Source organism: Gavia stellata, chromosome 34 (assembly GCF_030936135.1).
Source record: "Gavia stellata isolate bGavSte3 chromosome 34, bGavSte3.hap2, whole genome shotgun sequence".
Taxonomy (NCBI): domain Eukaryota; kingdom Metazoa; phylum Chordata; class Aves; order Gaviiformes; family Gaviidae; genus Gavia; species Gavia stellata.
The window spans coordinates 427,995-451,931 of record NC_082627.1 but is presented as its reverse complement, the minus strand read 5'-3'; the positions used below and the strand labels follow the sequence as shown (position 1 = coordinate 451,931).

General features: G+C 53.1%; 2 protein-coding genes across 2 annotated transcripts in view; both read left to right on the top strand.

Annotated features, from left to right (window-relative positions):
- The window catches only part of LOC132320191 (scavenger receptor cysteine-rich type 1 protein M130-like), a 168,799-nt gene that overhangs the window by 77,170 nt on the left and 67,692 nt on the right, over window positions 1-23,937 (top strand).
- On the top strand, window positions 14,498-15,478 carry LOC132320295 (olfactory receptor 14A16-like). The gene has a single exon (XM_059832573.1). It carries the CDS (start codon window positions 14,507-14,509, stop codon window positions 15,476-15,478), a length of 972 nt encoding a protein of 323 aa, XP_059688556.1. The 5' UTR covers window positions 14,498-14,506.

The window sequence follows — 23,937 nt, the reverse complement described above, 5'->3', positions numbered from 1 at the left end:
TAAAGAAATTTTTCCTAATATCCAGCCTGAACGTCCCCTGGTGCAAATTGAGGCCATTTCCTCTTGTCCTGTCGCTAGTCACTTGGGAGAAGAGACCAGCACCCACCTCTCTGCAACCCCCTCTGAGGTAAATGTAGAGAGCGATAAGGTCTCCCCTCAGCCTCCTCTTCTCCAGACTGAACAACCCCAGTTCCCTCAGCCGCTCCTCATCAGACTTGTGCTCCAGACCCCTCACCAGCTTCGTTGCCCTTCTCTGGACACGCTCCAGCTCCTCAATGTCCTTCTTGTAGTGAGGGGCCCAAAACTGAACACAAGATTCGAGGTGCGGCCTCACAGCGCCAAGTACAGGGGCATGATCAGTTCCCTCCTCCTGCTGGCCACACTCTTTCTGACACAGGCCAGGATGTCGTTGGCCTTCTTGGCCACCTGAGCACACTGCTGGCTCATCTTCAGCCGGGTGTCGATCAACACCCAGAGATCCTTTTCTGCAGGGGAGCTTTCCAGCCACTCGTCCCCAAGCCTGTAGTGTTGCATGGGGTTGTTGTGACCCAAGTGCAGGACCCGGCACTTGGCCTTGTTGAACCTTATACAATTGGCCTGGGTCCATCGATCCAGCCTGTCCAGATCCTTCTGCAGTGCCTTCCGACCCTCAAACACATCAACACTCCCTCCCAGCTTGGTGTCATCTGCAAACTTACTGAGGGCGCACTCGATCCCCTCGTCCAGATCTCTGATAAAGCTATTGAAGAGAACTGGCCCCAATACTGAGTCCTGGGGAACAGCACTTGTGACTGGCCACCCACTGGATTCCCAGCTCCTGAGGGGCATGAGGAAGGAGAATAGAATACTACAGAAGTTGGACACCAGAGGAGTACACCTTGGCCTGTTCTGGGGAGTTTTTGTGTGGATCTCATTGTCAGCAGCACTGAAGGGCAGCAGAGGTCAGTGCAGCCACTCTTCAAGGACAGCATCTGCCAAGTTTGGTGTGCTGGCCTGACCTTGGCTGGTGGCCAGGTGCCCACTAAGCCGCTCAAGAAGTCCTTCTCTTCCTCAGCAGGACAGGGAGAAATATAAGATTAAAAACTTGTGGGTCAAGATAAAGGCAGATTAATAAAGAAAAGAAAAGGCCCCGCACAGAAGCAAAGGAAAAGAAACACCCAAAAATTCATTCTCTACTTCCCATCAGCAGGTGATGTCCAGCCACTTCCCTTCCTGGGAAGTAGGACCTCAGTTCACACAGCGCTTGCTTCCAAACACCCTTCTAGCCACAAATACAAAGCACAGCACTAGGAGGGCTGCTATGAGGAAAGTTAACTCCTCGACCTCACTCGTCCTAATCAGTGGATTGACCTCCTGGCTTAACCGCACTCAAGCCCCCATCCCCAGGCTTGTCCTGCTTGCCTCGCTCAGATACTGTGGGGCTGGGCCCTGGCTGGGGATGCACCACCTGCGTTGCCATCCATGGTGCTTCCCTCGGCTCCCAGCTCACCTTGATTTAGGGAGCAACCTTGCTCTTGCTGCTCCCTGACAGGGCAAGACTGTCTCCTGTCCAAGCAGAGACATAGTCAATATAATACCTGCACCTGACCTCATCATCTAGCCTCGCTTCTCATTCACCACGAAGAAAATACCCTCCAAGGTATCTAGGAAGCACAACTCATCCCACTTAATGTGGATGACTCGAATCATTCGAGAAGCATATGCTTCCCTTTATGGACCATCTTCTTTCCTCCAGATGAACACATGGTCCCCTTGGCCAATGGAAAAAAATAATTGGAAAGAGCGTGACTTATCAGAGGTGCTCTGCACAGATGAAGCCAAAAGCAATGGATTACCTTCAGGAAGTCTCCCTCCGCTGATTACAGCAGAAGTGTAGAACAGCTCGGACTTTGCAACTGTCTCCAAGGTGTGTAAAATTGCCTGAGACTAATTGCACCCCTTCCGTTCTCTAGCTCTGTGCAGATATCACTTCTGTTTCTCATTCCCCCTCACCACTGCCTTCCTAGCTCTATAAATGGGGCTCACCGTGCGTTCACCCACAATAAATCATCAGGAGCTTGCCTTCATGCAATGACTGGATGAAACAAAGACAAGCAGAAGAATATTCACATTTTCCTCTGTGTGCCGTTGGGAGGTTGATCTCAGTAGGGTTTCATGTGCTTGCCCAAGAGTCATATTGCTCTCTCTTCACACAGGGCTCTTGAAGAACAGTAATACCACTCCAGAAGGGGCTGATAGGTCTTGCCTCTGCCTTCTGCTTGCAACACAGCATCGGCCTTGGCAGGTAACTTACTGTTGTCTCATGCGTCAGTTCTGGACACACAGAAGATGCCTGAAACTGCTGCGTTCTAAATACTTGGAAGTCCAAAGTTCCCGGTGGTTGGATATTGAGGTTCTCATACCACCAGCAGATGCCAGCATAGGAACACAGAGATATGAATGTGGATTTCTTCTGCCTCATTTCAGCTCTCAGATGATCCAGTCTAAATTAAGGTCAAAGTCTTGGTTCTGAACTTAATCTGTGTTAAGTTCTAAGATCACATCTAATCTCTAAATTTGGCATCTGGTCTGTGGCCCTTTTCTGTGCTCAGTAGAGGCAAATCTGCGTCAGTTTGCATAGGCAGGGCGAGCAGGGTAGGCGAGCGGGCAGGGCGCGGTACTGCCCTCCTGGCTCTGAAGGCTCTCCGGACGAGTGGTCACTGCCCCCCCAGAAGAGGCCCAGCCATGGTCTCCACTCGGCCGAAAGCCATTGCCAGAAGGAATGTGGCGACCCAGATGGAGCTCCCGCCCAAGCACGCGGCTGTCCAGGTCTCCGGCTGCCAGGAGTGCCTGAGCCTGTTGCTGGCGCCAGAGGACCAGGGAGACAATGCCTGCGTGCGGTGCGACCAGGTGAATGATCTGCTCAGCCTGGTGGCAGAGCTGAAGGAGGAGGTGGAGAGGCTGAGGAGTATCAGGGAGTGCGAGAGGGAGATAGACTGGTGGAGCCACGCCCTACCGTCCCTGAGGCAAAGACAGCAGATGGAGGCTCCACAAGAAACAGAGGCCCCCTTACCCTCTTGCCGCCAGGCAGAAGGAGGGGACCTAGGAGGCGAAGGGGAATGGAAAAAGGTCCCTGCTCGGGGCCGCAGGCGAATCCCCTCCCGGCCTCCCTCACCCTCACCTTCTCAGCTGCCCCTACATAACAGATATGGGGCTCTGGAACTTGAGGGCCAGGCTAACGAGGACATGGACGAAAGTCCATCTGCGGGGCTGCCTAGGGCGAGACAGCCTGCCCCACGCATCACAACCACCTCTACCAAGGCAAAAAGGAGGGTGGTTGTTGTAGGTGATTCCCTCCTGAGGGGAACGGAGGGCCCAATATGCCGGCCTGACCCAACCCACAGGGAAGTCTGCTGCCTCCCTGGGGCCCGGGTGAGAGAGGTCATGAGGAAACTCCCCAGTCTGGTACGGCCCACCGATTACTACCCGCTGGTAGTTTTGCAGGTTGGCAGCGAGGAGATTGAGCAAAGAAGCGTGAAAGGGATGAAGAAGGACTTTAAGGCGCTGGGGAGAATGATTGAGGGATCGGGTGCGCAGGTGGTGTTTTCTGCAATCCCTTCAGTGGCGGGGAGGAACACTGAAAGGAATAAGAAAGCAAACATGGTCAACGCGTGGCTCAGAGACTGGTGCCACCAGAGGAATTTTGGATTCTTTGACCATGGGGTGGTCTCCATGGCACCGGGCCTGCTGAGTGCAGACGGTGTTCAGCTGTCCCCAAGGGGGAAAAGGATCCTTGCCCGTAAGTTGGCAAACCTCATCAGGAGGGCTTTAAACTAGACTCGAAGGGGGAAGGGGATGAAGCCAGGCTACCCAGAGGTGAGCCTAGGGGTGACATGCCATTGTCGGGGGCAAGACCGATAGCCCAGCTCAAGTGCATCTACTCCAATGCACGCAGCATGGGCGGCAAACAGGAGGAGCTGGAAGCCATCGTGCGGCGGGGCAGCTATGACGTGGTCGCCATCACAGAAACGTGGTGGGACGACTCGCATGGCTGGAGTGCTGTGATGGAGGGCTATAAGCTCTTCAGGAGGGATAGGCAAGGAAGGAGAGGCGGTGGGGTGGCTCTGTACGTCAAGGAGTGCTTTGATTGTATAGAGCTGGATGATTGTCACGATGGGGTTGAATGCTTATGGGTAAGAATGAGGGGGAAGGCAAACAAGGCGGATATCCTGCTGGGGGTCTGTTATAGACCACCCGACCAGGGCGTAGAGGCCGATGAAGCATTCTACAAGCGACTGGCAGAAGTCTCACAGTCACAAGCCCTTGCTCTTGTGGGGGACTTCAACTTACCAGATGTCTGCTGGAAGTACAACACAGCTAAGAGGAAACAGTCCCAGAGGTTCCTCGAGTGTGTGGAAGATAACTTCCTCACGCAGCTGGTAAGCGAGCCTACAAGGGAAGGTGCCCTGCTTGACCTGCTGTTTACAAACAGAGAGGGTCTGGTGGGAGAAGTGAAGGTTGGAGGCTGTCTTGGGCTTAGCGACCATGAAATGATAGAGTTTTCAATTTTTAGCCAAGTAAGGAGGCGGGTGAGCAATATCGCTACCATGGACTTCCGGAGAGCAGACTTTGGCCTGTTCAGGACACTGGTTGGGAGGGTCCCTTGGGAGACGGTCCTGAAGGGCAAAGGGGCCCAGGAAGGCTGGACCCTCTTCAAGAAGGAAATCTTGAAGGCGCAGGAGCAGGCAGTGCCCATGTGCCGTAAGAAGAGCCGGCGGGGAAGACGGCCGGCCTGGCTGAACAAGGAGCTTATGCTGAGGCTCGGGGAAAAAAAGATAACTTACCACCTCTGGAAAAAGGGGCAGGCAAGTGAAGAAGAATACAAGGACCTCGTTAGGTCATGCAGGGAGGGAATTAGGAAGGCGAAAGCCCAGCTAGAGCTCAACCTGGCCACAGTCATGAGGGACAACAAAAAAAGCTTCTATAAATACATTAACAAAAAGAGAGCCAAGGAGGATCTCCATCCTCTACTGGATGCGGCGGGGAACATTGTCACGAAGGATGAGGAAAAGGCTGAGGTACTTAATGCCTTCTTTGCCTCAGTCTTTAACAGCCACACCAGGTAACCTCAGGGTATCCGTCTCCCTGAGCTGGATGACAGGGATGGAGAGCAAAATAGGCTCCCCATGATCCAGGAGGAAGCAGTTAACGACCTGCTATGCCACCTGGACACTCATAAGTCTATGGGGCCTGATGGCATCCACCCAAGGGTGCTGAGGGAGCTGGCGGAGGAGCTTGCCAAGCCGCTCTCCATCATTTATCAACAGTCCTGGTCAATGGGGGAGGTCCCGGACGACTGGAGGCTTGCCAACGTGACGCCCATCTACAAGAAGGGTCGGAAGGAGGATGTGGGGAACTACAGGCCTGTCAGCCTGACCTCGGTGCCGGGGAAGGTTATGGAGGGGCTCATCTTGAGGGCGCTCACGGGACACGTGCAGGTTACCCAAGGGATCAGGCCCAGCCAGCACGGGTTCATGAAGGGCAGGTCCTGTTTGACCAACCTGATCTCCTTCTATGACCAGGTGACTCGCCTAGTGGATGAGGGGAAGGCTGTTGATGTTGTCTACCTGGACTTCAGCAAAGCCTTTGACACTGTTCCCCACAGTATTCTCCTAGAGAAGCTGGCGGCCCGTGGTTTAGACAGGTACACTCTTCGCTGGGTTAAAAACTGGCTGGATGGCCGAGCCCAGAGAGTTGTAGTGAATGGGGTGAAATCCAGCTGGCGGCCGGTCACAAGCGAAGTCCCCCAGGGCTCAGTTTTGGGACCGGTCTTGTTTAATATCTTTATTGATGATCTGGATGAGGGGATGGAGTGCACCCTCAGCAGGTTTGCAGACGACACCAAGTTGGGAGGGAGTGTTGATCTGCTTGAGGGTAGGAAGGCTCTGCAGAGGGATCTGGACAGGCTGGATCGATGGGCTGAGGCCAACCGGATGAAGTTCAATAAGGCCAAGTGCCGGGTTCTACACTGCGGCCACAACAACCCCAGGCAACGCTACAGGCTTGGGGATGAGTGGCTGGAAAGCTCCCCTGCAGAAAAGGACCTGGGGGTGTTGATCGACAGCCGGCTGAAGATGAGCCAGCAGTGTGCCCAGGTGGCCAAGAAGGCCAACGGCATCCTGGCTTGTATCAGAAATGGTGTGGCCAGCAGGAGCAGGGAGGTGATCGTGCCTCTGTACTCGGCTCTGGTAAGGCCGCACCTCGAATCCTGTGTTCAGTTTTGGGCCCCTCACTACAAGAAAGACATTGAGGTGCTGGAGCGTGTCCAGAGAAGGACGATGAAGCTGGTGAGGGGTCTGGAACACAAGTCTTATGAGGAGCGGCTGAGGGAGCTGGGGTTGTTTAGCCTGGAGAAGAGGAGGCTGAGGGGAGACCTCATCGCTTTCTACAACTACCTGAAAGGGGGTTGCAGAGAGGTGGGTGTTGGTCTCTTCTCCCAAGTGACTAGTGACAGGACTAGAGGAAATGGCCTCAAGTTGCACCAGGGGAGGTTCAGGCTGGATATTAGGAAAAAGTTCTTTACTGAGAGAGTAGTGAAACATTGGAATAGGCTGCCCAGGGAGGTGGTAGAGTCACCCTCCCTGGAGGTATTCAAGGAGCGTGTGGATGTGGCATTGTGGGGTGTTGCTTGATGGGCATGGAGCTGCGTTGTGTCGGGTGGGTTGGTTTTTGGTGTGTTGTGGTTTGTTGTTGTTGTGTGGTGTGGTTTGTTTTTTTGGGGTTTTTTTGGTTTGTTTGTTTGTTTGTTTGTTTTTTATTTTTTTTTTTTTTTATTGGTTGGACTTTATGATCTTGCAGGTCTTTTCCAACCTTAGTGATTCTGTGATTCTGTGATTCTGTGAAGTGGTGAGCATATAGTCCCGCACCTTAGGACGTGATGAATCATGAATGGGAAATGTTTCTCTTCCCATAAGTAGCAGAAGGAACCAGGAGGAATGACGCAGAGAAGGTGATTTGGGAGGGATTCATCTCAGATAGTTGTAAATGTCTCCTCAGAAGCCATTTGCAATGAGTCCGTCTCATAAATCAAAAGAGATAGGGACTTTCAAGGTAAAATGTGTTCTGAGCTGACTGAGACTGGTTTTACCTTCAGTTCACTCGCACATTCTGAGACTTACCATACATCTCGGCAACAACAGGATTATTATTACTTCTGGCTGGAGCATGGAGCAATAATGGAACCAGAAAGTCTCCAACCAGCCGGTGCTGTGCAAGATCCATATGGAGGCAGAGCAAGTTTAACCCTCGGGTATTGTCTGCCACAAAAGGATATTTCTTTACAGCAACCCACAGAGAAGCCCCCAAAACATGCACTAGCTCTCTGCCTGTACCAAAGGAAGAATTGCTTCGAAATGGATCCAAATAGTTCTGTGTTCATTAATAAAGTCCTCAAAGTGAACCCGGATGCTTAGTTTCTTTAGTTGTGTGCATGTTCAATTTAGCCCCTGAAAAAACTCCTCCATTATTCATGGAGCTCAGGTGCCAGGGAAGTAGATGGTTATTTTGGGGACTCTTACCCACAGAAGGAAGTGTGGTATTTACCATCCACATCCATTACAAGGAGGAGACCCTGGTCCTCAGACCGTGCTGTTCATAGTGCATAATTTCCACGTCTCCTGGGTCTAGTCTGGCTCCATGAGGATCCCCTACAGCCCAGAAACATAGTCCTGTATTTCTCTGTTTCTCCCACCCAAAGTACATGATGGCTGTAACGCGTGCTTTGTTTTATTTCGTAGGATGACAGCAAGGATGTTCTGCACACATGTTTGGCATCAAATACAGTTTGGCATCTGGTGAGAGAAAAGAATCAGCACCTGGCACAGTCTTCCTGTTGTCTCCCATGTCTTTACAGAGGCCCTTCTTGCTGTCTTTGATATTCCTGGCCAGATCTAATTATTGAATTCCTTTTGGGCTTTAGCTTTTCTGTGTTAGTCCCTGGATTCTCAGACAATGTCTCTATAATGATCCCAGGTTACTTGTCTGTGGTGGGTTGACCTTGGCTGGACATCAGGTGCCCACCAAGCTGTTCTATCACTGCCCTCCCCAGCAGGATGGCAGGGGAGAGAAAAGAAGATGCAAAAAACTTGTGGGTCAAGATAAAGGCAGTTTAAGCCAAGGCCATGCGCAGAAGCCAAGGAAAACAAAAGGTTTATTCTCTACTTCCCATCAGCAGGCGATGTCCAGCCACTTCCTGGGAAGCAGGGCTTCAGTACGTGTGGCGGTTGCTCTGGACAAGAAACATCATCATAACAAATGCTCCCCTCTCCTCCTTCTTTCTCTTAGCTTTCATTGCTGAGCAGACATCATACGGTGTGGAATATCCGTTCGGTCAGTTTGGATCACCTGTCCTGGCTATGTCCCCTCCCAACATCTTGCCCACGCCGACTCGAGTGGCCTTTGGGGGTGAGGGGGGAGAATGTTGGAGAGACAGCCTTGATGCTGTGCGAGCACCACTCAGCCAAAATACTGGTGTGTTATCAACACCTTTCAAGGTATCAAAACAAAGCACAGCATTATGAGGGCTCCTATGGGGAAAGCTAACTCCATCTCAAGCAAGCAAAAAAACCCCGGAGATCTGCGCCTGCTTCGCCACCTAACGTTCCCTCACACTCTCACTCTCGCCAGACCCCAGCTCCAAAATTGAAAACATCCAGCAACTGCTCCCACATGGAAGGTTAAAGCACTAAATGCTGTTGCTGACCTTCACCTTCCCTTGGCAGCGCTTCTTTCCTCTACTGGGGACTGGAGGCCCCAAACTCAGTGCAGTGCTGTGTGTGTGGTTTAGTGAGGACTGGATAGAGGGGGAGAATCCCTCCCCCTCATCTCCTGGCCTTGCTCCTGTTCATACAGCCAACATGCTGTTGGCCTTCTTGGCTGCCAGGCCTCACCACCTACTTATATGCAGCTTGATGTTCCCCACGACCCTCAGGGCCTTTTCTGCTGAGCTGCGCCCCAGCCAGGGCTGTTGCGCAGGGTTATGCAACACCAGTGGTAAGACTTGGAATTTCTCCTTTCTGAAATGTAGAAGCTTCTTGTTGGCCCACTCTTCCAAGCTGTTGAACTTCCTCCCGAAGGCAGCCCTCCAGTGTACACAGTGGTCCCCTGCCTCAGTTTTGTGCCATCTGCAAATTCTGTCAGGTCCTCTGGGACATTGATAATATCATTAAGTCCCAGGAGAGAACCCAATGCATCCAATCAGTCTTTTACTCACCTTTTTGCCCAGCCTCAACTGGACAGGGAAGACAAAATATAATGAAAGGCTCGTGGGTTGAGATAAGGACAGGGGTATCACTCAGCAATCACCGCCACAGGCAAAAGAGACTCGACTTGGGGACATTAATTGACTTCATCGTGAATCAAAGCAGTGTAGCATAATGAGAAAATAAAACTAAAACTTAAAACACCTTCCCCCCACCCCTCCCTTCTTCTTGGGCTCAAGTTAGTCCTGATTTCTCTACCTCCTCCCCCAGAATGGCACAGGGGGATGGGGAATGGGGGTTGAGTCAGATCATCACATGTTCTCTCTGACGCTTCTTCCTCCTCACACTCTTCCCCTGCTCCAGAGTAGGGTCCCTTCCATGGGAGACAGTCCTCCAGATACTTCTCCAGCTTGGGTCATCTCCACAGAGTTCACTCCTTCAGGAACAGACTGCTCCCGTGTGAGCTCCCCACGAGGTCACAAGTCCTGCCAGCAAACCTGCTCCAGTGTGGGCTCCTCTCCCCACGGGTCCACAGCTGCGTCCAGGAGCCTGCTTCAGCATGGGCTCTCCATGGGGTCACAGCCTCCTTTGGGGGCATCCACCTGCTCTGGCATGGGGTCCTCCAGGGACTGCAAGTGGATATCTGCTCCACTGTGGACCTCTATGGGCTGCAGTAAGACAGCCTGCCTCACCATGGTCTTCACCAGGGGCTGCAGGGGAATATCTGCTCTGGTGCCTGGAGCACCTCCTCCCCCTCCTTCTTCACTGATCTTGGTGTCTGTGGAGTTCTTTCTCTCACATATTCTCACTCCTTTGAGTGACTTGATCCCCACCCACTGATAGCTGTTCTCCATGGGTTCTGCCTCAAGGCACAAGAGTCTGGGAGACCTTGCTGATGAAGGCTGAGCCAAAGACAGCATAGAGCGTCTCAGACCCATTTACACCTGCTCTTGCTAAATTCTGCAGTGGCCCCACATGGTCTTGGTTTCTTCTTTGACTCTAACTTCAGTGGTAAGAGCTCATCTTGGTGCCGTTGAATTCCCTTGAGAGAGTCAACTGACTGTCCGTATGGGCCATTGCAGGAGGCTGTCCTTAAAGACCAGCTGTACTGAGCTCTGCTTAGTGCGCAGTACTTGTGCTCTGCCCTTCAGTGCTCCTGCCCCTAAGTTCCCCAACTGAAAACCCCCAGAACAGGCCACAGTTTACCCCTCTGAGGTCTTGCGTCTGCACTTGTACTCTCCTTTTAACACTCTGCTCAGGAGCTGGGACACACCCTGATTTTCATGGTTGCTAAAACAGAGTGTGACGCTGGTTTTCACATCCCTGACCAGCTCTTCCATGTTTGCAAGTACCAGACCCAAGCAAGCATCACCTTTGTTGGGCTCCCTGGCAGCTGTGAGAAGAAGTTTTCCCAAAAACCTCCAGAAACCTCCTGCACTGTGTTCCCAATGCAGTCAATGTCAGGGTCATTGAAGTTCCTGGTAAGACCCGGTGTCATTGATCCAGAGAAAGCCTCAGGTTTCCAAAGAAGGCTTTGTCCATTTCTTTGCCCTGACTGCAGTTTCCTTATGTCCTGCCACAATATCACCCTAAATGGCCTCTCCTCTGGCTCTCACCCACAAGCGCTCAGCCCACCTCTTGCCTGTCCCATAGTGGAGGTCCATACTTCCCAGCAGCTCCATCAAACAGATGATGAGCGTCTCCTGAAGAGCCTGTGTCCATCCTGCACATCCCCCGAGTTGTGCGAGCTGTCCCACCACACCTTGGCAGTTCTTCCACCAATGTGACACTTCTGTGATGGCACGCGGGGCTCCAGCTCCTCCTGTCTGTGCCCCAGGCTGAGGGCATTGGTGCCCATTTGGGCTGCAGCCCCTCAGCTGCTGCCCGCTGGGGCCCACCTCAGACATGTCACAAACTAAACTGGAACTGAGTCCCAAGACCCCATATATGTAAATACTTTGCTACATGGCAGAGATGTGCTCGGAATGGATCACAGATGGCAATGTAAAAGATGATATGAGATGTAGATGTAGATGTAGATGTAGATGCAGATGCAGATGCAGATATAGTTGTAGATGATGAGAAAGATGCCATGAGGGGTCCACACAGTGAGCAAACCCTGCTCTCACTGACTCCAGATGGAAGAGGGCCTGGGCTGTGCAGCCCTGGCAGGAGACCATGAGACACCATAGTCAATGCTGATCTAATACATATAGGTGATGGAGAAGAAAAAGAGAGGAACTTAGCTCTCCTGGTGCAAAATAACACCACCGGGGCAGATGAATACCTCTCTATGCTGCCCTGTCCATACCGAGTGGGGACAAGTTTCATTGTCCTAAATGTGGCCATCTGCTGTCATTTCAGTTGGCCAAAGGAATTTCCCAATGGCCTCCAAGATGGACACTGCCCTGTCCATGAGAAATGCTACACTAGAGCTTGCAGTTTCCTGCACATACCTTGGGCCACCTCTGGCACCTCAGATGCCACCAGGTATTTGCGTCTGAAGCACTCACTCCTGCCCTCCATCTCCATTAATTAGCAGGGGATCTGAGACAAAAAGCTCACATGCAAATGTCAGTTTTTGCACACCTGAAGAGAGGCAAGAGGGATCCCACCTCCTGTGGGTTTGTGGCAGTCATGGAAGGGAGCTGAGAGCCCTTCCAGCCCCAGGACTACAAACCCAGAATAAGATGCCTCGATTGCCTCAGCTGAATCTCTTCCCTCAGAAGTGGTCAAGGAGATCCCTCACGCTCACTGGGTATTCTGCCTACTTATGGGACAAGGAAAGGTGATATTTAGACTGAACACTCTCTCTGAGCAGGAAAATGACAGTGCTGGAAAGAAGCGTCTCTCCCCAGCTGAGGAAGGGAACAGCAGTGATTCCTTCAGCCTGTTTCACAGCAGGTTCCCCTGGAGCCCCAGGGACACCTGGAGGGAGCCCAGAGGGGGCAGAGAAAGTGCTGCCTTGGGCTGGTCCTCTGCTGCTGAGCTGGGCTGGGCTCCTGGGATGGAGGGAGGGAGCTGATGGCAAGTGGGCAGTGCTGCAGAGAGATAGCTCTGCCCAGGAGCAGCTTTTCTTCAAAGCGCAGCAGGGCTGAGGGCACTGCCTGCAGGCACCGAGGGGAGAGGAGCAAGGCAGAGAGACTTTAAAGGCAGTGTGGAGTGTGAGGACAGAGGAGAGCTGACTGGAAGAGAAATCTTCACAGCCCTCTATATGGTAAGTCTCTGAGCTACAGGGCAATAAAAATGAGTATTCTGCAGGGGTCTCCTAGACCTGGTTCATCCCATAGCCTGTAGGAACTTCCCGGAGGACTCTCACAGATTCCCTAGTATGGAGGAGAAGGATGTGCTCTACAACAGGGATTCCTCCCTGCATTGTCAGAGGGACAGGGCATGATGGCTGCCTTCTCCCGGGGATGGCTGCAGGGGTGTAAAGGTGGGTGTGCATCCAGGGGTGCCCAGGGCTGTCCTTCAGAGCAGGGTCCCTGCACCCCAGGGCACTGTGAGCCAGGACAGGGACTGCCAGGGTCAGCACTGCGCCTGCCCAGGGAGCTCCCCAGGGCACTGCGGGGAGAAGCTCAGGATGGAAGGAGTGACCGCTAGCCAGGCAGGGTCCTTCTGCTGTTGAGAGGGTGCTGTGTGTGTCAGGGCTGCTCACAGCTCCACATCACCCCCAGCACATTTCTGGAGAGGATCTTTCAAAGATGACAGTCAAGGCAAGGCTTTCCTGCTTCAGCTTGTGCATTCCTGAGTCTTTGCATTAAAGATTATACTAGTTGGATGGGTAGGAATGGAAATGGATCCGTCAGGTGTGGACAACCCTCTGAGACACCTTAACTGTTACACTGAGAGATCCCAGGTCAAGCTCACCAAGTGACCCTTTCCAGAGGAGACTTTGCCATAGGAAGGTCAATGAAGTTGCTCTTTGAGACAGAGTTGCTTTCCCGACCCTCAGTTCATGTCCTGCACTGAGGGAGAGGATAGAGGGCAGGGAAAGAGTAATGGAGGTGTTGAATTTGGACAAGACACTGAGACTCCAGGAGCATTGCACTGAGAGATGGGTAGGTCTGCAAGGAACCTCATCTAGTCCCCTAAGGCACTGCTCAGCCTACAGACAACACGACAGCATCACCTCGGTGGTGCCTGTGGGACTTGTTTGAGCTGCTCCTTAGCTTCTGCACACACAGAGATGCCCCTGGGCAGTGCCCTGCTGCCAGGAGGTGTCTGCAGGGCAGAGCTGAGCACACAGCGGGTGCGTTGGGGTCTTGAGCACTGGCAGGGAGCAGATACGTGGGGACAGAGAAATAGCTCCTGGCAGGGAGAGCTCCAGGCAGCAGAGACATGGGCAGGGAGGGAGAGGGAGTTACTCTCAGAAACACTGTGGGAGGGGGAACTGGGTACCTCCCTGCCATCCCCTGCAGTGCAGAAACCTCCCCTGGAGCACACACCACCCCCCATCAGGTCTCCTCTCCTATGTAGGTGAAGCACAGCCTGTGGCCCCAAGGCCATGGGATTTCAGGCTGAGTCACTCCTTCGCAGCAGGGCCCCTCATGAGGAGAAACCCCCAGGTACCCATTTGTCTATCCTGACGCTCTTGACAGGAGCGTTGGGGCATTTATCCATGTTTCCTCTCCTGTCCATGCTGCCTTTGTTCCCACCTCAGTTGGAAGCTCTGGGCAATGAATTTTTTTGGGGCTGGGAGAGAGCCAATGCTCCTTTTGGTTGCCCCATCTTTAGGACGTTTGACTCTTTCCCTGGGGGGTCCTGCTGGGCTGCAGGGTGCCCTCCAGAAGGGCACAGCTCACCCATGGCATCTCTGTGTTATGCAGGAGCCCCACGGAGAAGACAAATCAGCGCTAAGGCCACAGAAATGCTGCTGGGTGGCTCCACGCAGGCAGCGGCAGTGAGCCCTCTGTGCCCCTGGCTGGGAGGGGAGAGCTGAGCTCCTCCTTGGGTACGCTGAGGCAGGGTGAGGGATTTGGAGGTCTGCACTTGGAAAGTGGATTTCTTTTGCTCTCAGCAGCGTCTAGTTTCATTTGGGGAGAACACTTGAGTGCTATCGTCCAGGGACACCCTCAGCCAGCACCAACCACAGCTCACAAAAGGGACCTGCCAAACGTCTTCTTGATTAGGGACAGGTGGTTTGGGGATTTCTATAAGAAATGGAATAGATTTTGCTCAGAGAAAGCTGTCCTAACTCACTGATTGATTTTCCTCCATGAATAGGCTCCCACGCCATGAGGGACCAAAAGTCCAATGGAAGCTCCATGACTGAATTCCTCCTCCTGGCATTCTCAGACACACGGGAGCTGCAGCTCTTGCACTTCTGGCTCTTCCTGGGCATCTACCTGGCTGCCCTCCTGGGAAATGGCCTCATCATCACCACCATCGCCTGCGACCACAACCTCCACACCCCCATGTACTTCTTCCTCCTCAACCTCTCCCTCCTTGACCTGGGCTGCATCTCCACCACTGTCCCTAAATCCATGGCCAATTCCCTGTGGGACACCAGGGCCATCTCCTATAAGGGATGTGCTGCTCAAATTTTTGCCTTTTTCTTTCTGATGTCAGCAGAATATTTTTTTCTCACAGTGATGTCCTATGACCGCTACGTGGCCATCTGCAAACCCCTGCACTACGGGACCCTCCTGGGCAGCAGAGCTTGTGTCCACATGGCAGCAGCTGCCTGGGGCAGTGGGTTTCTCTATGCTGTGCTGCACACAGCCAATACATTTTCTCTACCGCTCTGCCTGGGTAGTGCTGTGGACCAGTTCTTTTGTGAACTTCCCCAGATCCTCAAGCTCTCCTGCTCAGAATCCTACCTCAGGGAAGTTGGGCTTCTTATATTAAGTTCTTTTTTAGTTTTTGGCTGTTTTGTTTTCATGGTGCTGTCCTATGTGCAGATCTTCAGGGTGGTGCTGAGGATCCCCTCTCAGCAGGGGCGGCACAAAGCCTTTTCCACATGCCTCCCTCACCTGGCTGTGGTCTCCCTGTTTGTCAGCACGGGCATCTTTGCCTATGTGAAGCCCCCCTCCTTCTCCTCCCCATCCCTGGACCTGGTGCTGGCAGTTTTGTACTCAGTGGTGCCTCCAGCTGTGAACCCCCTCATCTACAGCATGAGGAACAAGGAAATCATAGAAGCCCGGCAGAAACTATTTGAATACGCTCGACTTCAGATTAATAAGGAGCCCATTATCCCACTAGGGCTCCCACTGTATCTTAGGAAAAGCCAGGTCTAACTTTTCTTCATATGTGTCTTTATTTTTACTTTGTGGTTGTTGTTTTTTTTTTTTTTATTTTGCATTTGATTTTTGTTTTGTACCGGTGATGTTATTATTCTTGGCCTTCTACTTGTTTTTTCTTGACCCAAATACTGCATGTACATGTGGATCCAGGCTCTCTCTTTAGATAAGCTCAATAAAGGAAGCAGTAGAAAATTACTTGTCACAGTTCCTATCTCCCACATCTCCTCTGGAGCTGGGAGAGCAGCCCCAGTGTGCAGGAGGGGTTCAGGAGGCGAATGCCCAGCTGCCCCATGGAGGAGCAGCCCCCGTGGCCATTGGGGCTGCCCCTCGCTGCCTCGGGGGGCACTCCCTCTCTGCTGCCTGTGATTCAGGACTGCTGCTTCCCTGGAGCCATGACCACGGCCAACAGCGGAACATGGCCTTTCCAGTGCTGGTCTCTCCTCACTTCCACACTGTCGTGCTGTGTCCTTGCCTTTGTGTCACCCTGAAGGTCTCGTGCAACTTGTGACAGTCCTTTTGTCTCTACAGGGGCATCCCTGTGGCTGAAGGCACGGGTGGGCCATGGGAACCATTGTGTCAGAGCTGGCCTCTCTTCTAGCACCACCATAAGCAAAAGGGCTCCTGAGGACAGGGCCAGAAGGCTGGCCAGCCCTTCCAAATCTGGTGTCAGGAATAGACCCAAGAAGCTGCTCTCTCAAAAGGACTTTAGCTCTTCTGGGTTCTTGATGGATTCTGAGGGACAAGCTCAGAGTGCCAGGGGGATCTGTTTGTGACCAAGGGCTGGATGAAGACCTCCCTTCTTGGTTGCACATGTCAACTCAGACAGCAACGGGTCTTTGACTTATCTGCCAGGCACTGTCCCACCTGCAGTGGGGATGATAGCAGATGCCATCCTGGAGAGGAATCGGGAGCTGCCAGGAGAAGTCAGGGCATCTCCAGGGACAGTGTGTGAGTCTGGGTGGGCAGTGAGTGGCACCTTATAGAACAAGTGACAATTCAAGGAGGAGTCTCGCAGAGGAAATGTGAACCTGAGGAGACCATAGGTTGACAAGGGCTCTGCAATGCCAGGAGAGGCTGTGAGGAGCCAGAAGGCAAAAGGATGTGCGACTAGACAGTGATTCTTCACACTCTGATGGAAAGCCTGTGGGCTGGATCTAGTGCAGCCCTCCCCTGCCCTTAGTGCCATTGGAGACGCCCCATTGTCCTACCAAGCACTGTCCTTGGCTACTGAGATGACAGGGAAGATGGAAAGGGGCTCAGAAGCAGTGACCTCCTCCGGCTGGGTCTGCTTCCCACCCTGAGCAGCATGGCCAGTGCACGGTCACCCCATGGCCCCAGGGCACCACAGCCCCCTCACTCTGCAGAGCAGCACTGCCAGCTTGGGGCCCTGCAGGGAGCATGGGGTGGGAACCAGGAACAGCCAGCCAGGCCAGTGCAGATGTGCTCACCTGGGGAAAGGCTCTCTGGAGAGCAGGGATAACTCTGGAGAAGAGCAAGGGAGCGTTTCTGGACTTGAAGGAAGGAACCAGTGAGCAAGAGAAACCTCTTTCTGCAGGCACCCACTCAGGGCAGGGTGCTCTGTCCCCTGGCCAGGACTCCTGTGGTGGTTTGGGGAGAGGGGCTGACATTGGGGGTGCATGTTCATTCTGTGGTGGGGATCTTCTGGACTTGAGGCCAGGAGTCCTGCAGTTTCATTAACCTCCCTTTCCTCATGCCATGGTGAGCCTCCAGCCCGGGGGCTGATGGGGAGGCTGAGATCCCCCTCTGCCTCCCAGCAGCTGCTGTGCCCTTCAGAGGGGCTGGGGCTGTCGGCTTAATGCCCAGAGCTCTGCAGCACCCTGTGGTGGGCACAGCTGTGGGGCCAGCCCAGACTGGGCTGGGGAGCCGGCAAGGGAGGTGGGAAGAGGTGGGGAGGGGCTGGGCTGAGCTGGAAAGTGCCCAGGAGATGACAGCACCAATGGTTGCTTAGATGTTTGACCATGCAGGGCGAGGACATGCTCCAGTGGGTGTGTGGTGCAGAGCCCGATCTCCTGGTAGGGAGCCAAGACATGCAGGTGCAGGAGAAAGGAGCCTGGTCTGTGCTCTTGGTTGCATGAAGAGACAGAGAAGGAAGAACAATTGTCCCTTGAATTGCAGGTTCATCCTCAGTGTGTGACAGATGTCAGCCTCTGTCCATCTCTTCTCTCTGAATGTATCTCCATGACTTTCAAGGAGCCTGATGGTCCCAACAGATGAGAAGAGCAGCCCAAGAGGGCAGGATGGTGGCACAGTGGCTCTGAGCAGCCCCAGTGAGCACAGCAGGCAGCATGTCCTCAGTCATGGCCACCAGCCACAGTTTGACGCATCCCCTTGGAAATGTTCTGGGGGTGATCTGGAGCTTGGAGCAGCCCTGACCCACACAGCACCCTCTCGACAGCAGAAGGACTCTGCCCTGCTCTGCTGGGGATTGCACCTTCCACCCAGAACTTCTCCCCACATCCCCGTGGTGAACTTCCCAGAGAAGCTGAGTGCGCACCCTAGCAAGGAACAGTGTCCCTGTCCCAGCTCACAGTCCCCTGGGGACCCTGCTCTGAAGGACTGCCCTGGGAACCGCTGGCTGCACACCCACTTTTACACCTCTGCAGCCTGCAGCCACCCTTGGGAGAAGGCAGCCGTCACATTCTGTCCTTCTGATGGTGCAGTGGAATGTCTCTGATCTGTAGCACATCCTCCTCCTCTACAATAGAGAAACTGAGTCTTGTACTTCTAGATCCCATAAGCTTTGGGATGTGCCATCTTTAGGAGATCCCTCCGGGAATCACAGCTGCATTGCCCTTCAGCCAGAGACTTACCGTGTTAAGGGCTGTGAAGAATTCTCTTTGAATCAGCTCTCAGCATCCTCCCACCCCAGACTGCCTTTAACCTCTCTCTGACTCGCTCCTCTCCCCTCGGTGCCTGCAGGCAGTACCCTCAGCCCTGCTGCGCTTGACAGAGGAGCGGCTCTTGGGCAGAGCTGTCTGCAGCGCTTCCTGCTTGCCATCAGCTCCCTCCCTCCACCCCAGGAGCCCAGCCCAGCTCAGCAGCAGAGGACCAACCCAAGGTGTCACTTTCTCTGCCCCCTCTGGGCTCCCTCCAGGTGTCCCTGGGGCTCTGGGGGAACCTGCTGTGAAACCTGCTGAAGGAATCACTGCAGTTCCCTTCCTCAGCTGGGGAGAGACACTTATTCCCAGCACTGTTGTTTCTCCTATGAGGAAAGGATTTGGACAAAAGAATCACCTTTCCTTGTTCCATCATTAGACAGGACACACTGACAGTGACAGGCAGGGATCTCCTTTACCCCTCTGAGCAAAGGGATTCAACTGAGTGAATCGAGGCATCTCATCAAGCACCACCAGAACCATTTCCACAGAGTGGCCAAACCCAGAGGGCTGTGGTCATGGGCACAAAGCCCACCTGGAGGCCAGTCATTAGTCCTGTGCCCCAGGAATCAATACTGCATCAAACAGAGTTTAACTTCTTCATGTCCATTGTTTCACCTTCCCTTTTCTTTTCCCCTCTTTTCACCCATCCAAGTCCTTCGCTTTGATCATCCTTGTACACACATGCAAACAGCCAGCCTCTCTTTGCTCTTTCCCCAATGGCCCTGGCTTTGCTTGCTTTGTAGCTGTTTCTGAGATCATCACCATGGTAAATCCTACTTTGGAAGGAAACTCCATTGAAGTACTACCTCCCCTGAGTATTTGTAGTTCTCTGGAACACCTCATGGCATTACCTTGTGACAGATGCCACAATCAGGGTAAGCCATCTGCACACTAACATTCACAGCTGACCAAATGGAGCTTCAGTCCGGGGAGACCTTAAGAAACTTTGGGGTTTGGCCAACAGAAGCGTCCTGAAGTTCACAAGGAGAACTGGCCAGTCCTGCCTCAGGGGAAAGAATAACCCCGTACATCAGGAGCTGGGACCTGACGTGCTGAGTAGTGACCCTGAGGAGAAGGGCCTGTGGGCACTATGAGGGACACCATAGGAGCCAGAGGTGCCTGCTCACCATGAAGAAGGCCAGCTGCATGCAGCTGCATTAGGAGGAACGTGGCTGCCCAGACAAGAGGAGTTACCATTCCCCTTGACCCAGCACGGCTCTGGCCACAGCTAGACTAGGGTTTCTCTCTGTGGGGCTTCATGATCTAGGCAAGTGGGCAGAACCTGAGGAGTTTCCAGAGGAGATCTGCCAAGATGTGATTCAGGGACGAGTGCACGTGCCCTGTGTGGGGAGGCTGAGGGACCTGGGCTTCTTCACTCTGGTGAAGTGGAGGCCCTGGGGAGGAGAGTAGTTACCTGCAACTCTTTGAAGGGTGCTTGCAGAGAGGACGGAGTTTTCGTTCTCTGTACAAAACCACGTTAGAAAGGAAGAGTGCCACAAAGTGCATTTGGGAGGTAGGGATTGGCCATGAGGAGAAGGAAATGGCCATTAAAGGGCAGTACTGTGGTACAATAGGCCACCCAGCTGGAGTCTGGATCAGCCCATCAGATGTCTTTCTCTCCATTTCTTTGTTGCTTCATTTATTTGGAAACGGTCTCAACATTTCCATCATACTGAGACCCACGGTATTGAAAAGAGAATTTTCTGCCTTTCACAGAGCCCAGTGCCCCAAAAATATCCCTGCCCAGGACTGTCCATGCCACCACTCGCTCTTGGTACAGAGCAAGTCATGCTCTTTGGTGTCCATTTCTCTTGCACGACATAGGAATGCAAGGTACAAAGCTTCAATCAAATGCACTATTTTTGAATACCCAAATTCACACTATTTTCATCAAATTTTCTACAAGAAGGACTGGAAGGAGGATCCAGGAAACTACAGGCCTGTCAGCCTGACCTCGGTGCCGGGAAAGATTATGGAGATGTTCATCCTGAGGGCGCTCACAGGGCACATGCAGGACAACCAAGGGATCAGGTCCAGCCAGCACAGGTTCGTGAAGGGCAGGTCCTGCTCGACCAACCTGATCTCCTGCTATGACCAGGTGACCCGCCTAGTGGATGAGGGAAAGGCTGTTGACGTTGTCTACCTGGATTTCAGTAAAGCTTTCGACACTGTCCCCCACAGTATTCTCCTGGAGAAGTTGGCGACTCGTGGCTTAGACAGGTGCACTCCTCGCTGGGTTAAAAACTCGGCACTGGTGAGGCCGCACCTCAAATGCTGTGTTCAGTTTTGGGCCCCTCACTACAAGAAGGAAATTGAGGTGCTGCAGCGTGTCCAGAGAAAGGCAACGAAGCTGGTGAGGGGTCTGGAACACAAGTCTTATGAGGATCGACTGAGGGAGCTGGGGTTGTTTAGCCTGGAGAAGAAGAGGCTGAGGGGAGACCTTATGGCTCTCTACAATTACCTGAAAGGAGGTTGCAGAGACGTGGGTGCTGGTCCCTTCTCCCAAGTGACTAGTGACAGGACCAGAGGAAATGGCCTCAAGGTGCTGCAGGGGAGGTTCAGGCTGGATATTAGGAAAAATCTCTTTACTGAGAGAGTGGTGAGACACTGGAATAAGCTGCCCAGGGAAGTGGTGGAGTCACCCTCCCTGGAGGTATTCAAGGAACGTGTGGATGTGGTAATGTGGGACATGGTTTAATGGGCATGGTGGTGGTTTTTTTGGTTGATGGTTGTACTTGATGATCTTACAGGTCTTTTCCAACCTTAGTGATTCTGTGATTCTGTGAAATCTGTGCTATCTGTCCTCCTCTGTGAGTATATATACAAATTTCTCTCTGTCTCTAGGTATATCTAAATGTATAAAAAAAAAGTAGAGGTGTGTACAATTTCTCAACAAAATGCATTTCCCACCAACACTCAGAGTGGAGAAAGTCTGTCTGAGAAATTACTCTATTTATGCTGTGTTTGTCACTACATCGCAAGCCTCAGTGGGCACTCGGACCATGTTTTCCTTAGCTGCCTTCCTTGTGCCGACAACAAATTTAGAGAAGCCCATCTGGGTGCCCTCACCCCCCCTCACCATTTCCAGATGACCTTTGGCTTTCCTGGCTCCACCTCTGCACCCCCACGCAAGGTTTCTAGCTGTCTCCTGGGTAGCCTGTTCCTCCTCTACCTTCTCTGCACTTCCTTCTGGTGTGTGAAATCCCAAATCAGGGCGTCCCTGTGCATACACACCAACCTCCTGCCAAGTCCTGCTCTGCTCCCTCCACATCAGACTGATGTGTTCCCAGGCTTTGAGGATGTTGTCCCTGAGGAGCTAAAAGGGCCTCACAGCCCATTTGCCCTCCAGTCAAAGTCCAAGCAGACCCTCCGCCAACTGAAATCAGCTCTCCTGCAGTCCGGCACTGTGATTCTTCTGGTTGTCCTGCTTTGATACCATCTCACAGTCATTACAGCCATGGCTGCCCTCAGAGTTCACGTCCCCATCCAGACCCACCTTGTCTCTGAGTAAGATACCAGCCCTGGTCAGCTCATTGAGTGCCTGTGCCAAAATGTTGTCTTCAACACCCTCCAGGAACCTCCTGGGTTGCTTGTGCCTGGTCCTACTGCCCTTCCAGCAGGCTGTGGGGTGCTTCAGCTGCCTGTGGTTTTGAGGAGCTGTGACCATGAGGCTTCCTCCAAGGCAAGGCTCTGTGCACACCAGCCTTCCCTTTGCCCCGAGCTCACCTCCACCTCCTCACCCTCCTGCCTGCCTTCCTGACAAGCCATCACCACCCACGGCTTCCCTCCCACCACCCGAGCTGTCCACCACGACTCTGCAGTCCCTGTGGGCGAGCCCGTTTCTGCCTGTGCAGCAGCAATGACAGCACCGGTGAGGGGAGAGGAGAGGCCGGCAAAGGGGAAGTGCCTGGGAGTTTGGCTGGAAGGTTACTTCTGTTGCTTGAACAGGGAGATGCGAGGAGAGGCAGCCATGAAATGGGTTTGAAGGCACTTTTTTTTGCAACAACTCAATTGGTCAGGTGCTGAGGCAGGTCTAGTGTTGTCACCTGGAGTATCAGAAAACCTCCCCAGCAGTGCTAAGAGCTGAGGAGAGGGGAGAGGTAGAAGAAGGTGAAGGTGACACGGCTGGAAGGTGGAGTGTGATGCCATTTCTATTGCAGTAACCTGACTGATTTGCAGGGAGATACCGTGACACCATCAAGCACACCAGAAACCCCAGTGTGACCCAGATGACAGCTCAGAGAGGGGAGAGGGAGAGAGGTGGCTAAAGCCAACATAGTTGGGCTGTTGCCTGTGAGGTCATCTCATCACAGCAATGTGATTGGGCAGGAGCAGTCAGGCATCATGAGGTCCTAAAGAACTCCAGAGGCAAAAGCTGCAGGCAGATGAGTAGACCCCTGGTGACGTCCTGCCCTGGGGTGAAGCCACCTGTACACGACATGGGAACCTATGGGCCATGGCATGAGAAATTTCAGGATGTGGCAGAGAAGAGTGTGAGAAGGGTCCAGAAGTACAGGCAAGACCATGTGCCCCGGCTGGATCTCACATTCCATTCATTGAACTGTAGAGATGTGAGAGGCAGCCAAACAGCACTGACAACTGGAGAGGAGTGTTGAGGAGCTTCTAGGCAGACAAGACTAGAAAGGCCAGCAGTGCCAAGGCAACCCCTCAGTGGTGCCATTTAAGGCCCAGATGGCCAAGGCAATGGTATCTGAACCAGCAAAGGAGGGTACAACTGGTGAGGGGTATTAAATGTGGAGGAGACTGGGGCAGAGAGAGGGAGAGGTCAAGATGGACTGGGAGGAAGAAGCCTGATCACCATAGTCTTGCTTTCTTATTAAACTCTGCTCCCGGCTATTGGTTGAGTGAGTGTAGTCACTGTTGGGTGTGTGTTTGGGGTGCATGTATGTACATGTTTTTCTGTCCAGCTCCAGGTGGGGCTGGCTGGAGAACGAGGACACCAGGAACTGGAGAGACCTAGGGCTGGAGCTGCCAAGTGAGAAATAGCCCTGAGCCTGGTCAGGGCTGCTTGAAGGCCCCTATCGGGGTGGTGTACAGGGCCCCAGGTTTTCCTCCACATGCTCCCTCCTCCTACGGCTCTCACAAAGACCACCACCCCCACAGAGAAGCCAAGAAAGGGCTCATCCTCCCCATGATCACAGCTGAATCCCAGACCTCTAGCTCAACCCCGTCTGAGAATCACAGAACTACGGAATTACAGAATCACAGTATCAAAGAATGGTTGAGGTTGGAAGGGAGCTCTGCAAACCTCCCTGCTCAAGCACGGCCACCTAGAGCCAGATATGCAGGATCATGCCCAGAGGCTTTAGAATATGTCCAAGAATAAAGAATCCTCAACATCCCAGGGCCACCTCTGCTGGTGCTCCTATGTTTCTTTTTGTGCCCATTACCTCTTGTTCTGTCGCTGGGCACCACTGAGAAGAGCTTGGCTCCACCCTCTTTGCACCCTCCCTTCATGTATTTATAGCCAATCAAAAGATCCTTCCTGAGCTTTCTGTTCTCCAGACTGAACAGTCCTGCCTCTCTCAGCCT

Coding starts and splice junctions, on each gene's coding strand:
- LOC132320295 (XM_059832573.1), top strand. CDS start 14,507: ATGACTGAATTCCTCCTCCTGGCATTCTCAGACACACGGGAGCTGCAG.